Raw genomic sequence first — 17,093 nt, 5'->3', positions numbered from 1 at the left:
CAGCAATAGGTAGGTTCCAGTTTCTCTATACAATGAATGCGTATTAAAATTAATAATTGGACATCAGTACAAACTAAACTTCCAGCTGCTTCACTTTTATCCTGAAAAGAAAGAGATTGAGAAGTTAGTCAGGTTGTAATATTTTGTAATATTCTGACCTCGTCTCAGTCGGCCAATGGGACAAGACCACAGGAGCCAGTTGAGTCCTCTGCACAATCTGACTTTGCTGCAGCCTGGAATTGAACTGCTGGTTTTGTCTGGTCAGAGGAGAACTGGCCCCCCAACTGAGCCTGGTTTATCCCAAGGTTTTTTCTCCATTCTGTCACCGATGCAGTTTTGGTTCCTTGCCGCTGTCGCCTCTGGCTTGCTTAGTTGGGGACACTTCATTTCCAGCGATATCGTCGCCTTGATTGCACAGATACTATTTAAACTGAACTGAGCTGGATGATGACATAACTGAATTCAATGATGAACTGCCTGTAACTGAAAAATGAGTGTTTACTATTGTCACTTTGCATTATTGACACACTAGTTTCCTAATTAATGCTGTACAGTTGCTTTGACACAATCTGTATTGTTAAAAGCATTATATAAATAAAGGTGACTTGACTTGACTTGAATAATATTTTCCAAAACACCAGGAAAATTATATTTAAAGCACATGACACAAATCTTAATAGGCATTATGTGAAATATGGTCCTTAGTTTGATCCCATAATACAAACATTACATTTTTAAATATGTATTTATACTGTATAATTTGATTTGTTAAATGTTAAATTTTAAGTAAGAACACAAATGTCTTAGGTAAATAACACAAGCTTTACTGGTATGGCTTGAGCCAACTAATGTTACTTGAATACATTTATAAATACCTGTCCTTATAAAAATGTACAACTCGAGGAACAGAGTGAATCAAATTATTGTGAAACGTCTATGAAAATCATAACTGTATGTCCAGCAATGCGAGCCAATTATAATGAAATATCCGACTCAAAACCGCCATTTTGAGGTCATTACAATTTGTTACCCGAAAACTTTTTAATGTGTGCACACTCGATGCAAAAAGACAGACTTTGATATACAAAAAAAAAATCGAAATACAGTTGATTCATCAATTCAATTGATTTTTGACCTTTAGTGACGTGGGATAAAATGGCTCAAACACATTTAAACAAATAAAACAAGGAACTTACGTTAACTTACCAGTTACGCGCGGGCAGCACAATGAAGAGAAGCTCATCACCAACAGGTTCAGAAAACCACATGCTGCGTTTCCCCACAAAGGTCCTCACAGGCGATCGAAAAATATCCCCTCCTACGTTATTTTTTTATAAAATACGAGCAAGTTTTTCGCGCGTTGCAAACTTATTTAAAAAAAAGTTTAATCTGAGGCGAGTCAGCGAGCAACAACAACATGGCGTCTTTTCAAAAAGTTGCAGCAGCTAGTAAGCACGTGTGTGATGTCAGATGGGATTGTACTAAAACTATTTGAGTACACTGCCAAAAACAAATGAAAGCATTTGAGTGCTGTAAACTTAAAATTATATTTGTGTACTAATTACTCAAAAACAAATTAGAGGCGAATGAACGTTTTTATTTCTTTTGAGTAATTACAACCCAATTCCTTTATCAAAGATTTACTATTTGGTTTTACAGTGTATAGGCTATTGGCTGTGCTAATTAGAAGGTGACCACAGTGACTGTAGACTATTTAAACTGCTTGGTCACTGTCATAACTTGGGAGAAGCGACTAGTCAACAGAAGAGACGGATGGCAGCGCGTAATTGTTTTGCTTAATACTTGTTTGTAGATCTGTTGTTTAAATTATTGCCCAACACTGCTTGCTGCTAAGAAGGTTTATTTCGTACTCTAGCTATTTCTACTGCTATTTTTCGTTGTATTTTGTGTTTTTGATTGCACTTTATTTGTAATTAGAGTAATAGCCGTCGGCTAAGAAGGAGCTTCTGTTATTTATATTGCTCCGTTCCTGCACTTAAGTGTGAACTGTAGTTTCGATTTGAGCAATTGCCCTGCTATAGGCTATTGGCTGTGCTAATTAGAAGGTGGCCACAGCTGTTTTCACTGTAGTGTCTTAGACTGTGTATTTATTTGATGTCTGTGCGCTGACGCGGAAGTGTTCAGCCCTCGTGTTTGTTGTAGAGTTTTCCTTGTTCAAAATAAATTGCTAAAGAGGTTTTGAAGCCAGTAGACTTTATTGATCAAACAACAAACCGAGTTACGGCTTGCAAAGGTAACTCGGCTTTGTTGTTTGATCAATAAAGTCTACTGGCTTCAAAAACTCTTTAGCTATTTATTTTGAACAAGGAAAACTCTACAACATAATTGGCGACCCCGGCAGGACAGGAGACAGGGCAAAGGAGTGAAAAGCTGCAGCAGGCTCTCTATTTAGCTATTTATTTTGAACAAGGAAAACTCTACAACATAATTGGAGACCCCGGCAGGACAGGAGACAGGGCAAAGGAGTGAAAAGCTGCAGCAGGCTCTCTCTGGATAATTGGCACAGACCGTGGCCACGAGGTAAGCATTTTTGCTTATAAAAAATAACGTTTGGTTAATTCTCCAGAGATTGCCAGTTGTGGTAAAATCACTCTAAAAAGCTCTTCCAAAGAAATTTTAAGAACCAACAGAAGAAAAGGGGTTTTGAATCCAGAATTAACTGTAATCATTAAATGTTGCATGCAGATGTCTTTGTTTACTGCATAGTTGCAGTGGGCGCGCAGAAATAATTTATGGTACCGATTACAGGGGGTTTAGTTTTTAGTAATAATCCTGAAAGATGGTGGTTTAGTTTGTAGTCAAATCCATGGTGGATAGTTCTTAGTAAAAATCCTGAAAGATGGTGGTTAGTTCTTAGTAAAATTCCATGGTGGTTAGTTCTTAGTAAAATCCTGTAATAAATTAATAATTGTTGTGTTGTTTAGAGAAAAAAGTCAGCAGACTGAAGCAGAAGATTGACAGGTGTTGATATTTCACACCAGTAAGTGAGACAAGAGAACGATATATGTTGTTACCTTTGCAAACCGTAACTCGGCTTTGTTGTTTGATCAATAAAGTCTACTGGTTTCAAAACCTCTTTAGCAATTTATTTTGAACAAGGAAAATTCCACAACATAATTGGTGACCCAGATGGGACAGGAGACAGGGCAAAAGAGTGAAAAGCTGCAGCAGGCTCTCTCTGGATAATTGGCACAGACCGTGGCCACGAGGTAAGCATTTTTGCTTATAAAAAATACGTTTGGTTAATTCTCCAGAGATTGCCAGTTGTGGTAAGATTACTCTAAAAAGCTCTTCCAAAGAAATTTTAAGAACCAAAAGAAGAAAAGGGGGTTATGAATCCAGAATTAACTGTAGTTATTAAAGGTTGCATGCAGATGGTCTTTGTTTACTGCAAAGTTACAGTGGGCATGCAGAAATAATTTATGGTACCTATTACAGGTGGTTTAGCTTTTAGAAAAAATCCATGGTGGTTTAGCTTTTAGTAAAATTCCATGGCGGTTTCGGTTTTAGAAAAAAATCCATGTTGGTTTCGGTTTTAGAAAAAATCCATGGTGGTTTAAGTTTTAACAAAATCCTGTAATAAATTAATAATTGTTGTGTTGTATTTAGAGAAAAAGTCAGCAGAAGATTGACAGGTGTGGATAGTTCACACCAGGCAGATACTGATAGTAGAGAAAGATATATGTGATTTGTTTATGCGCTCTTGTCTGAGTGATCTGGTAGCGGAGACAGCGTGAGAACGTAAATATTATTTCTGTCGGGTGTATTGAAGTGGTGTTGTCTGACTCTTCACATAGACATATCTTAATAAGAATGACACATTGCTGGTACACTTGAGAGAAATTAATGATTTACATATTTTAAGACTAATGGATTGAAAAATAAATGGATAGATAAATAAACAGATTAATAATAAGATATATTGATTACATTTATTTATTATATATAACAATTAAGATATATATATATGATACATTTAATATATAACTTAATATATAAATAAGTACTATGAATGCACGGGCCAAAAACATTATATCTTATATCTGAAGACATCTAAAAAGTTTTATCTCATTATCCCTGAGAGACAATATGGAAAATAAATCCATTGTAGAGATTTAGAATAGTATAACTTGTGCAATGTGTTGATTAAATGCAGGATTCAGTGACCAGAAATAAAATAAACTTTAATTCAACAGCTATCTTAATAAATGAGACTTGTTGATTCAACTGAAGTAGAGGTTGCTTGGGAAATTTTCATTCACGATTACTAGATTATTTTGAACCCTGCATGTAAATATAGAAGAAATACAAAGATTGAAGTATGAAACTTTAAGAAAAAGATTATATAAGAAATATTATTACATAATAGAAAATTATTTGTAGTATTCTTAGATAAGCATAGGTAGTGTATTGCTGCTTGCTCTTTTCCTGCAACGAAGAGCTGCTTTACTAAAAATAGAATGGAAGAGATGCTGTTGTCAATCAGTGAGATTTTTAGCATTGAGACACCATTGACAAACATGGTTGAACATAAAGAGCAGATTGCTCAAACACACTTGGAATTAGAATTAATAAAAGTTCTCTTGAGTGTTCAAATTACAGAAGGTTTCTGGAACGGTGCCTTGAAGAATGGAAGAGACGAGAGGAGAAAAAGCAAAGACACGGCAGCACAGAGAAGGAGAGAGAGTGGCTGATAGGCGTTCAGCCCCCCCAACAATGAAAGTTGACACTTCTGAGAAATCGCTACAGGAAAAAGACTGACTTGATACAGGAAAAGGTGAAACTTTCACTTGAGACTTTTCCTGAAAACAAAGAAAGCATCAGGAGATGTAAAATCGTGGTAGGAATCAACAAAAAGCCACATTGAACAGAGGCAGAGAAAAATCAAAGCCAATATTGCAGAGGATGCTTGGGAAAATTTCCTTCACGATTACTAGATTATTTTAAACCCTGCATGTAGATATAGAAGAAAAACTAAGATTGAAGTCTGAAACTATAATAAAAAGATAATATAAGAAATATTATTACATAATAGAAAATTATTTGTAGTATTCTTAGATAAGCATAGGTAGTGTCTTGCTGCTTGCTCTTTTCCTGCAACGAAGAGCTGCTTTACTAAAAATAGAATGGAAGAGATGCTGTTGTCAATCTGTGAGATTTTTAGCATTAAGACACCATTGACAAACATGGGTGAACATAAAGAGCAGATTGCTCAAACACACTTGGAATTAGAATTAATAAAAGTTCTTAAATATATAAGTTATATAAGTTCTCATATATATGGATGAATTTTTGTCCTCCTGTGAAATTTGCGCATAACATAATGTTAGAAAAGGTATAACAACACCAATAGGTCATATACCAGTACCAGAAGGACCGTTTAAACATGTGGACATGATAAAACGGGTGCAAGGTAAAAGGTATATACTTGTGGTAATGGACAGGTTTAGTAGATGGGTTGAAGCAGTACCATCGGCAGATGAAGGGACAGCAACAGTGATTACATTTCTGACAAGAGAAGTATTTCCTAGATTTGGAATACCATCTGAAATAAGTTCAGATAATCGCAGGGTATGGTTGAGAGATTAAATGGTACCATTAAAACTAAAATTAACAAAATATGTGCAAGTACTTGATTGATGCTTTGCCTCTTGCATTAATGAGTTATCGTAGGCAAATTAACAGAAGTACACACCTAACACCGCATGAAATGCTTACGGGTCAACCCATGCCTGCGACATTCTGTAGGGGCCCCTATAAAGGACCCCCACTAGAACAATTGCAAATGGAAAGAACCTACATGAAGAAACTAACTGCGATACACAAAGCTATCTATTTACAGGAAACATGAAAACAGCAGCCTAGTAAGGAGACAGAGGCAGTGTGTCCAATTGTCCCGGGTGACTAAGTAGCTATATCTGAGAATATTAAGGAAAAAGTGGAATGAACCCAGGAGAAAGGACTACTCCAACAGCAATCCAAATAGAAGGAATCACTACTTTGTAGAGTACCCAAACTAAACGAAAAGAAGACAGAGGAAAAAGAAAACACAAAAGAAGAGGAAAATGAAAGGGAGCATAGCATTAAAAACTCTGAAAAAGATCAACAATGAGATTTACCAAGGAAAGAGGCTCCCGTAAATGGAAAAAATGAGCAAAGCAATACAGACAATGACCATCATATGCCTAGTGCACTTAATAATGCAAGTCCAAGTACAACCAACGGAAAACAGCCCGATTTCCTTTCAAGTAACTTTTCAGCCTTTGAACAAAACTGATAATTATACCAATTCAACAGAACAAAGAATATCGTAGAAACATTGATTATGATATCCAAAATGATGAGGAAATTAGGAAAGGCGATGAATTATGGGAAACAGCACAAAATAATGAGTGGTATAGATAGGCAACCTTTACAGCTAGAGAGACAGGAAAAGAAAATTGCTGGCTGTGCTCCAAATCTCCTTTAAACTAATAGTAATTGTATGAAATTTAAATTGTTCATACAATTACTATTACTGCTATTATTACTGCATACTACTATGTGTAGGCATTTAATCACCCCAAATTACATAGTAAAAATCCTGTTGCACTCTGCTTAGGCTCACCAGATTTTTCTGTCATAGGAGGTAGTTATCATTGTAATTAAAGACACACACTCTAAAGTACACTCTAAAGTATTGAATATCCTATAAGACTATCTATGGTTAATAGATAAGCCTGTTGTTGTTTCAGCTTGTTTCCTCTATGTGAAATTGACTGACATAGAGTGGTTGCTGAATTTCAGAATGAGAAAAGCCACATTCATTCATCTATGTGGTATTCTCCGGCCCTGTTTGACCCGCCAACACACCAGATACAGAATACCACTCTCTGTAGAGATTCGTTTAGCAATTTGTCTGTGGAGGCTAGCAACTAACCTAGAATACAGGTCAATATCCCATCTCTTTGGTGTTGGTATGTCCACTTGCTGCCTCATCGTCCAACAAATCGTCACAGCCATAAATACAACCCTGAAACCACTGTACATCAAAACACCCTCTGATGCTGATTTGAGAACAATAGTACAAGGTTTTAGGGATAAGTGGGGATTACACTGTACATCAAAACACTTCACGCTCATCAAGACGCCAAAGCCTACACTCGCCTCCATCAGCGAGACTTCCAACTGCATCCCCGGCATCCTCCTTTCATTCTGCTGTGCCAACAAGTGATTATTTGGCGCTAATAGCTGAGCTTGTGTTGTCCTATAGAGGAGTGCACTTCTACACTTATAACAAGCTCTTCTCTGTAAAATGTGCAGGATGGGTCTCCGATTGGAACCAATGCCCCTACTGGGGTGCAGAAACCTTTCATGCATGATCTGCAGGTCAGTGGCACATTCCACCATGTCATGCCCACAAATTAACCCCTCTATTCCCCCAAATACATCCCCAGGTAAATCTACCAGCTACGTACCAAGACCTGCCACCACCAACACGAATCCCAATTCTAGAGGGAAAGCTCTATCTTTTGCATGCAACAGGCAGCCAGGCAACAATTTCTTTGTTTGCAAATGCACCAGACAACATTGCAGATACCTTCACATCTGTAGTGGTGCTCATGCCCGTCATGTATGCCTTGTCATGAAGTCAGTCAATAAAAAAAATTAAATAAATTACTTGTCAACTCCTGTGAATATTTCTCGCCTATCTATCAAACTATCTTACCACCAGGACACCAAATTCACTAAATATCTGCTGTAAGGTCTCAAACTTTGTTTTAAACAGGTGTGGAATGCCTGCTCTCTCAAAACATTATCTGTAATAATCTCCAATCCATTCTTCACAGTTTTTCGTATTAGCCCCCAATGGAGTGGCTACTAGGAAATTCTCGTAAGAAACTCCTTATAATCGACCTGTCGGCTCCGCATAATTCCCTGTTCCCAAGTATAAACAGCTTGATTCCTCTAGACAAATTTTATCTCAAATACCATGATATTGATCATGCGATCTATATGTTAAAAATCGTGGGTCATGGTGCTTGGATGGCAAAAGTCGGCATTACCTCAGCTTTCAAAGTGATGCCTATCCATCCGGATTCATGGCACTTATTTGGGGTATGCTGGCACGGGAAATTCTATTTCGCTGTACGCTTAACTTTTGGATGCAAAATCAGCCCCAAGATTTTTGACATGCCATCAGAAGCCGTTTGTTGGATTTTGTCGAACAATTACGCAATTCCTCACCTCATTCACTTGCTCGATGACTTTCTAATCATCTCACCTCCCGACGCCATCCCAACTGTGAATATCCTTACAGTTAAAAAAAAATTTCTGAGCTCGGAATTCCTATCACCCAATAAAAAAACACAAGTCCTGCCACATCCATTGAATTCCTAAGCATTCATTTAGAATCAGTCAAATTGCAGGCTTCTCTGCCCAAGGAAAAAAAATCGATAGAGTGATCTTCGTAGAATCTACCCTTTTAGACAACTCAAGTTGTTCAAAACGCGAACTCCTATCCCTGCTCGACTACTTAAACTTCACCATGCACATTGTGCCTCAAGGCTGCCCTTTAATTTCACATCTCCTCCCCCTCGCATCCTCTGTATATGCGCAGGAGGATCAAATTTCCAAAGACATGCCACAATGAACTCTTATCAAGGATCCTTTTCCTGAAACAGGGGAGCAGATCATCTTTTTTCTATAACAGTCTCGTATCTTTTCCTGTTGATATCCAACTATTCACAGCCCCGCCCTCCCGGCTTCAGGGTTTTTTATCAAGGAGTCTGGTTCGCGTCCCCATGGCCTCCCCAGCTTCAAGACACACCACAGTCCTCAGCGCTGTTCGAGATTTACCCTCTTGTCGCAGCAGCCTTACTGTGGGAGAAAGAATGGACTGCTAAAAGTATTTTAGTGCATTGTGAGAATTAAGCAACAGTTCAGTGCATTAATAAAGGCCATTCTCATTCACACACTCTGATGCCACTTTTAAGACATCACATCTGGATCTCAGTGTGCGACCAATTTATCATAATTGCCAAACAAGTCCCCGGGTCAAAAAAATCAGATAGCTGACTCTCTTTCTCCTTTTTTGTTTCAGAAATTCAGGCCGCTGGCTCCGGAGGTGGACTAATTCCCAACTCCAGTACCTTACTATTCAGAACGAATATTTCCGTAACCCACCCATTAAAACCCCTTCTCGACACATCACCATCCTCTAAGCAGTTTCTCCCAGAATCCTCCAATCTAATGTGACAGCATGGAGGTGTTTTAAAGCATTCCACCTTTCATATAATCGGCTGTCTCCCGATTTTTCTCTCATTTCAATCTCCTCATTCATCTCCTACCTCAACAGCGTTAAGGGCCTCCAAGTCGGGTTCATCAAAGGTTACCTGAGTGGCATCCAATTTTTCTACAAACTGATTTTTGGCACTCCCTCCACTTGTCATGCCCTTGGAATGCCCCTTGGTTCTGTGTCTTGTGTTTTGCTCCCCATGTGCTCCCCATGACCCAGTTTCTCCCGTGTTTTATTATGTTCATTGATTTCAGGTGTGTCTTGTCTAGTTCCCCTCGTTTAGTTCTGGATATAAAGTGTGTTCTGACCCTTGTTTCCTGTCCGGTGTCTGAAGTCAATTCCCTATGCTATCTGTGTGTTCCTTCCCTGAGTCTTTATTTGGATAAATAAAGATTGCTCCTTGCTATCTACTCTGTTGTCTTCGCGCTCCTCGTTCCCCCTCAGTAGGCACATCGTGACAGAACACCGGACCGACAAACAGTAAGCGGCGCCCCTCCCCCCCGTGTTTTAGTTTCCGTTTAAAAAAAAAAGAGTTTTGTTTTCCATTTTTCCCCCCCGTGATCATGGAAACTGCTGCGAGATTAACCGCCCTAGCCCGCAGGGATCTTCCCTTCGTGGAGTTCGCCCGGGAATTCTGCGGGCTCGCCGTTAAGACAGCGTTGGATGACGCCACACTGAATTCTCTGTTCTGGATTGGGGCCAATTACCATCGCCCCGTGGACCTCCCAGACACCACTGGCCCGAGCTGGAGGGAAGGTATCCTCCGGTGTCTGGAGAGTGTCCGGCCCCGATTCAGAACCAGCTATGCATCAAGCTCGCTGGCCGCTCCTCCGTCAAGCCCACCGGCTGCTCCTCCGTCAAGCCCCCCAGCTGCTCAGCAGCCAAGCTCGCCGGCCGCTGCACTCTCAAGCCCACCGGCCGCTCAGAAGCCAAGCCCACTGGCTGTTCCATTGTCAAGCCCGCCAGCCAGTTCACTCCCAATCCCTCAGCTGAAAGCAGCAGTCTCCTTCACCTCTGCTCATAAAAGGAGAATACGGAGGAAGAGACTGTAGGCTCCAGCCCCTGAGTCCGTTCAAGTGTCGGCTCCAGCCCCTGAGTCCGCTCCAGTGTCGGCTCCAGCCCCTGAGTCCACTCCAGTGTGGGCTCCAGTTCATAAGTTAAGCCCAGAGAGGACTCCGGTTCCCACGTCCAGCCACGTTAAGCCCAGAGAGGGCTTCTGTTCCCACGTCCAGCCCAGGGAGGGCTCCCGTTCCCACGTCCAGCCCAGAGAGGGCTCCTGTTCCCAAGTCCAGCCCAGAGTAGGCCCCTGTTCCTAAGTCAAGCCCAGGGAGGGCCATAGTTCCCAAGTCAAGCCCAGGGAGGGCCGCTGCTCCTTCATCAGGCCCACGGAGGGCCTCAGAACCCAAAATTTCCCCAAGGAATTTTTTTTGGGGGGGCTATAGGGCTCTGCCATGGCTCCCTAGTCTGCCTGCTCCGCCATGGCCTCCTGAGTTCCCTGCTCCGCCATGGCCCCCTGAACTGCCTGCTCCACCATGGCTCCCTGGTGAGTATTGAACTCCTGTTGGATGCTGTGAGAGCCCCTGGTCAAGCAACCTTGCCTTTTTCCATCCAACTACCGGCAAGGCTTTCCCATCTGATGCCGTGAGTATTAAACCTTTACCCTATTTATTACATGTAAGTGTGAACTCTTGAAATCAGTGATGCTGTTCACACTGGATGTGGTGCGATACGATACGGCAAATCATAGACAGACTTTAGCTGTTGTGGCGTAACACGTAAATTATCGCATCCGGTGAAGACACGGTGTCAGACTCCAGCGGCGGAGGGGCCACGCATCACCAGCCAATCAGAGATCAGCTGGAGACAAGAACATGCCCTTTACGCAGATGATAATACCATGATAAATTGTTGACTTTTTTTTTTATTAAATAGGTTATTTTTCCACCTTTTCCTTTTATAATACAAGATATAAGTAAAAACTGGAAACCACTAAATAATCATAATGTCTGCATAATCCAAATGTCCCAAAAGGTATGTTTTACACACATACCTCCTGTCACAATCTGTGCTGGGAGGAGCGCGGAACGAGGAACAAGGAGACGTGGAGTACATAAACAGTCTTTAATCCTTGGAAACACAGGGTCCACACAACATCCAATGAGTAGAACCGACAAAGGAAGACTGAACAAACTTAAACTTAAATACAAGGGATAATGACTAAACACAGGTGTCAGGAATCATAATCAAACTAAACGAGGACAGGAACAAGACCAAATAAGGAAAAACAGGAACAGAAACAGGGGCAAAACACGACACCAAACAGTCCAGAATCCTGACACCTCCAGTGTTGGTAAGGTTACTTTGGAAATGTAATAGATTACATATTACAAGTTACCCTATAAGTAGTGTAACTATTTCAATTGCTCTATTGAAGTAATGTAAATGATTACATTTCATTACTTTTTGATTACTTTTATAAATTTGTAATGTTTTTCAGTTGTTAATCGTTTTCAAACATTTAAACCAGGCAGGGTTAACCTTACAGTAGTACTCAAAACTGATTACTGTCAGACTTTAAAAAGCCTTCGTCACTTGAATGAAGATTATAATTTTATTTAAAGCAAAGCCACCACAAAATCCGACTTTAGCGCCTCTATTTACTTTGAGATCATTTTGAGGTTAAATACAGATTTAAAATCATAACGAGAAATAGTTGAATAGCTAAGATACTGTTTTTGAAATCAAATCTTAGCATAGCTATGACAGGAAACACTGATATCTAACAATGCCTTGAAAGAAGCAGTTAATCTTAAAACAAAGCATATACATCAACGCAAACAGGAAATAAAACATTGGTGTCTCATATTGTAGAGCAATGTATTTACACATTTTTTTCTCAGTAACTGTAACTAATTACAATTACATTTATTTGTAATTAAATTACGTAATTCTGTTACATGTAACTAATTACTCCCCAACACTGCGTACCTCAAACACAGAACCAGGAAACAGGAAACACTAAGTTCAGGGAAAGAGAAACTGAAGTGTGGTTGAGCTGTTGTGTGTTTGTGTCTCTGTATTCAAGCAGTAACATGGCAAGATCCAGAGTTTTTCAGGATGAGTTAATGTGTGCAGTATGTCAGCATCTCCTGAAGGATCCAGTGACTATCCAGTGTGGACACAGTTACTGTGAGAGCTGTATTACAGGCTGCTGGGATCAGGAGGATCCGATGAGAGTCTACAAATGCCCTCAGTGCAGACAGACCTTCAGTCCAAGACCTGATTTAGCTACAAAACACCATGCCGGCTGAAGTGGTGGAGAAACTGAAGAAGAGGAAATAAAATAAGTCAATGTTAGCTGATGCTAACTGTCTAGCTAACGAGCTTGCTGGTGCTAAAATGAGGTAATATTTTAAAAATAAAGTCCAAATATTTTTATTCAACCATCTAGATAGATTACATCTGAGGGAAAAAGAAGGATGTGATGTTCAGAACATGGTAACTACAGTAATTATTAACGTGGGTAGTGATGCCCTCTGGGGGCATTTGGCCAGGGGTGTTTTTACACCACAGACAAGGTTTGAGAAGAAAATAAAATCATTATGAAAATCGAATTATATTTTCCTTATTATATTCATTATTTCCTTATTGGTTATTTTGGGAAAATCCCAGGTATTTTGAGCAGTAGGATTATAAAAAAAGATATGCTAATATACAATTAAATGATAAAAGTAGCCTATATAAAACTGCAAAATAAACATTCATCTATCCGTACTTTTTACTTAAGTACATAAAAAATCATGTACCTTTGTACTTTCACTCGAGTAAAATTGAAAACTGAGTACTTTTACTTTTACTGGAGTAATATTTTCTTATACGGATCTGTACTTTTACTCAAGTACTTGATTTGTGTACTTCGTCCACCACTGGTTGTAAGAGACGCCGCTTACAAATGGCTTTCAGCTCTGGAAATCTCTTAGGAATCATTTCTCTGAGCTCTTTCTTCTAGAAGATACATTTAGCTGTCAAACACCACTAGCGCCACCAACAGTTCAAAACTTTTTACCAAATTTTTGCTTCTGATTTATTATGTTTCAGTGGAATCAGTGAACTTGATAGTACTGATTCTGAGCAAGGTTCATCAAAATTAGATCAGGTGATCCTCAAACCTTATAATATAGTGTAAGTGGCCAATACTAGAATCTGTAGCTCTAATGTGATGTAATGAATATGAGAATAATGAAGCTGATGCTGTGAAAGTGCTGGATTGAGGTGCGTTACTAAAGATCAGTCAAGTCAACAAGAGCCACACAAATCTGATGTTGGTCCAGGTTATTAGGTGAAGTGTGGAGCTGATGAGTTTTTATTTTTTTCTGTAGAGTTTCCAGTCTCTCTCAGCACCCCCTGAATCTACAGACGTAAATGACAATCCCTTCAGTTCTCTCTTCTCTTCTGATGGTCTGAGAGAATCTGTCCATCAGCTGAGAGACAAACTGGAGGATTTCTGCAAAGAGGAGCTCAAGAAGATCTCAGACAGAGGTAAAGTCCTGGAGATTCATCTGCTCTCAGAAACCAGTCCATCATCATCTCATATCATGAAGAACATCATATTAGAAATGTCTTAGGAATGATACATACGCCATGTGACCTGTAAATGCGAAAAAAAAAACGTTTCCATTGCAGTTTTGCGAATTATTCCTTTTTTGCATTGCCTGAAAAACCACCTCGTGCAAGCGTAAAAACTTTTTTGCGATATATGGGCGTTTTTGCGAACTTGACGCTTTTCCATTAAGCGTATTTTCAATTCGCAATTTCAATTTGCGCACTTTGAAGGCTAATGGAAACGCGCCTATTGAGTGTGTTCATGTTCTTCCTGTAGAAGGTAAAAGAAGAGTTTTATAATTGATGATGTAAATGATGATGTGCACAGATATCTGGTCATCTGTACTGAGACACTGATGATACACTGAACATGAAGAGTTCAGCTACATGAAAAGATCAAACAGATTCATAATTCCTGATTCTGATGTGTTTTATCTCCATCAGATTCCCATCAGCTCACTCTGGATCTGAACACAGCACATAGATACCTCCGTCTGTCTGAGAACAATAGAGTGATTGCTGTCTCTTCCAGAGATCAGTCATATCCAGATCATCCAGATAGATTTGATGTGTATCATCAGGTGTTGTGTAGAGAGAGTGTGTGTGGACGCTGTTACTGGGAGCTGGAGTGGAGTGGAAATAATGGTGTGCATATATCAGTGTCATATAAGAGCATCAGCAGGAAGGGATCAGGTGTTGAGTGTAGGTTTGGATATAATGATCAGTCCTGGAGTTTGCACTGCTCTCCCTCCAGTTACACATTCAGACACAATAACATAGAGACTGTTCTCCCTGTGACACCCATCAGCAGCAGAATAGGAGTGTTTGTGGATCACAGTGCAGGAACTCTGTCCTTCTACAGCGTCTCTGACACAATGAGCCTCATCCACACAGTCCAGACCACATTCACTCAGCCGCTCTATTCTGGGTTTAATGTTCATAAAGGATCATCAGTGAAACTCATCTGTGTTGATGAATCAGAATAGACTGATGAGATATTCTATCCATAATACTTTGAGCTGCATGACAAATCAGTAACAGTGAGATGTTATAGAGTCTCTTTTCTCTTCATGAAATTAATACTGCAGCTGAACTTCTGTCAGTGAAATAACATGTTAGAATAAATGTGTGTAATAAATCCTCAAATAGACAGTAAGATCAGTGTGTGTGTGTGTGTGTGAGTCCTGCTGAGTGACCATGTCTTTCTGTGCTTTTCTCAACCTCTGTTTGAGTTGGTTTATATGCACAACACACTGAATATAAAGTCAGCTTTATTTATAAAGCGCTTTGTACAATATAGATACAATCAGGGTGCGAATTACGGTGGGGTTTGGGGGGGGGTCTGACCCCGACCCCCCTAAAGAAGGCTTGATCCCCCCTGATGGACGTCAAAACTAGATGTAGGGGGGGTCAGATAGAAAGATGGCTAGCCTACGTGTAATATGGAGATTTACTTGTAAATATTAATACGCATAATATGGAGATTTACTTGTAAATATTAATATGCATTTCTATAGCCCTGGCTGATTTAAAATATAATTTTGGCAGCCCCTGAAATGGGTCGTATTGACATTACCTGAGCGGTTGAAGAATACGCTACAGCGTTCATTCAAAGACGTGCATTTATTGCTTGGATGGAGCAAGAAAACCTAAAATGCATGTGTAGATTCAGTCGAGTGATAAAGTTTACCCTCTTCAAATTAATGCTGTTGAACTGAATTTACGGAGCAAACTATTTGCTAAAATAACCATTAATAGTAATACAGCGGTTCTGTCAGATGCGCGTGAAAGCTGCATGTGTTTCTATAACAAAGACTGTGTGTTATCTTTCAGAATCATCATTGGCTGATAGAAATACAAAAATAGGTTACATTACAGTTTTTTACTAAAAATGAAGATAAGGTAAAGGTGTGAATTAATGAATCCACGTTTTTAAACGAATCGAGTGAATCAATGATTCAGTGAACCATTCATAAAGGCAGTCACTTTCTTCGTTTCTGAATGAATGAGCTGTTTGAACGAATCGATTGAATGAATTATTGAATGACTCACTGACTTAATTGTCAGTAATTTCACTAATGAAAATAAAGCCTTAGGAGAACTGTTGTGCGTCTTTGATCAACACACAGCGGTGTTTCATTAATGAATCCATGTATTTAAACGAATCGAGTGAATCAATGATTCATTGAACCGTTCATAAAGGCAGTCACTTGCTTCGTTTCTGAATGAATCAGCCGTTTGAACGAATCGACTGAATTAATTATTGAATGACTCACTGACTTAAGACAGGTATTTGCCACCACCTACTGGCGTGTTTAATTGTAAATAGAGTATTGTTTGTTTTTTAAATAATTTAATATTTCACAATTTATTTGTATTTTTGTATGTTGAATTAAAATATTTCTATCTAAAGCTACTTATGTTTCAGCTACTTTTCTGTAATGTCTATTCAGAAAAGAATAGACCCCCCACCACCCCCGATGGTCACTGTGTAATTCGCACCCTGGATACAATGTAAACAGAAATGCAAGGGGGTAAAAATTATTTCTTTCTAAAAAAAAAACAAAAAACACATTTTGATTACCAAGTGAACAAATGATGTATAAGTGTTTTCACACATGATCACTGTGTGTAGGTCATCAGTAAATGAGTGTGGCATTTAAATGGCAGTGTTTCCCAAATTAAACAAAAGAGCTGTTAGTTTCGAATGGTGCGTGTAATGTAAAGAACTGTGTTTAGATTTTTTCAAAAAGTTTGTTTTACAATATCAAACTTAGTTTAAAGCATGTAATGTGATTATAGTTTTGCAGACTTAGTCTAAAGCTTAGGTGTATGAGTGAATGGTTCCACTAAGTGGGCCTCAAATATCACTTCTAGTGACTAAGCAATAAAAAAAACTGTATTACTATCATATTTACCTTTCAATTCAAATGTTCACTATCAATAAATAATTTTCATTATTCACCTTATGGAGCTCCAGCCCTTTCCAGTGTTTTGAGTTCTTGTGTCTTTCGGTGTCACGAGTCACTGTTTTTATTGTCACACATTTAATAATTAACTGTGGAATTTGTTTTCATTTTTAGGTTACAGCATGTTAATTATGTATTCTATTATAGAACAAAGATGTTTATCTGAACGTGTAATAATGAAAACAGGTTTTCTGTAAGGGGTAGGTTTAGGGTTAGGGTTGGGT

General features: G+C 39.1%; 1 protein-coding gene across 1 annotated transcript in view; it reads left to right on the top strand.

Annotated features, from left to right (window-relative positions):
- The window catches only part of LOC107660249 (tripartite motif-containing protein 16-like), a 32,931-nt gene extending 18,009 nt beyond the window's left edge, over positions 1-14,922 (top strand). Inside the window, exons 5-7 of the mRNA XM_016449517.1 lie at positions 6,211-6,227; positions 12,327-12,344; positions 14,345-14,922. Of these exons, the coding sequence (XP_016305003.1) occupies positions 6,211-6,227; positions 12,327-12,344; positions 14,345-14,886 (577 nt within the window). The 3' untranslated portion in view covers positions 14,887-14,922. The remainder of the gene's footprint in view (positions 1-6,210; positions 6,228-12,326; positions 12,345-14,344) is intronic.
- The last annotated feature ends 2,171 nt before the right edge of the window (positions 14,923-17,093 follow it).

This window comes from Sinocyclocheilus anshuiensis, unplaced genomic scaffold (genome assembly GCF_001515605.1).
Source record: "Sinocyclocheilus anshuiensis isolate Anshui unplaced genomic scaffold, SAMN03320099.WGS_v1.1 scaffold1643, whole genome shotgun sequence".
NCBI lineage: Eukaryota > Metazoa > Chordata > Actinopteri > Cypriniformes > Cyprinidae > Sinocyclocheilus > Sinocyclocheilus anshuiensis.
Note: the sequence above shows the minus strand (reverse complement) of the source record. Positions and strands in the feature narration are given on the sequence as shown.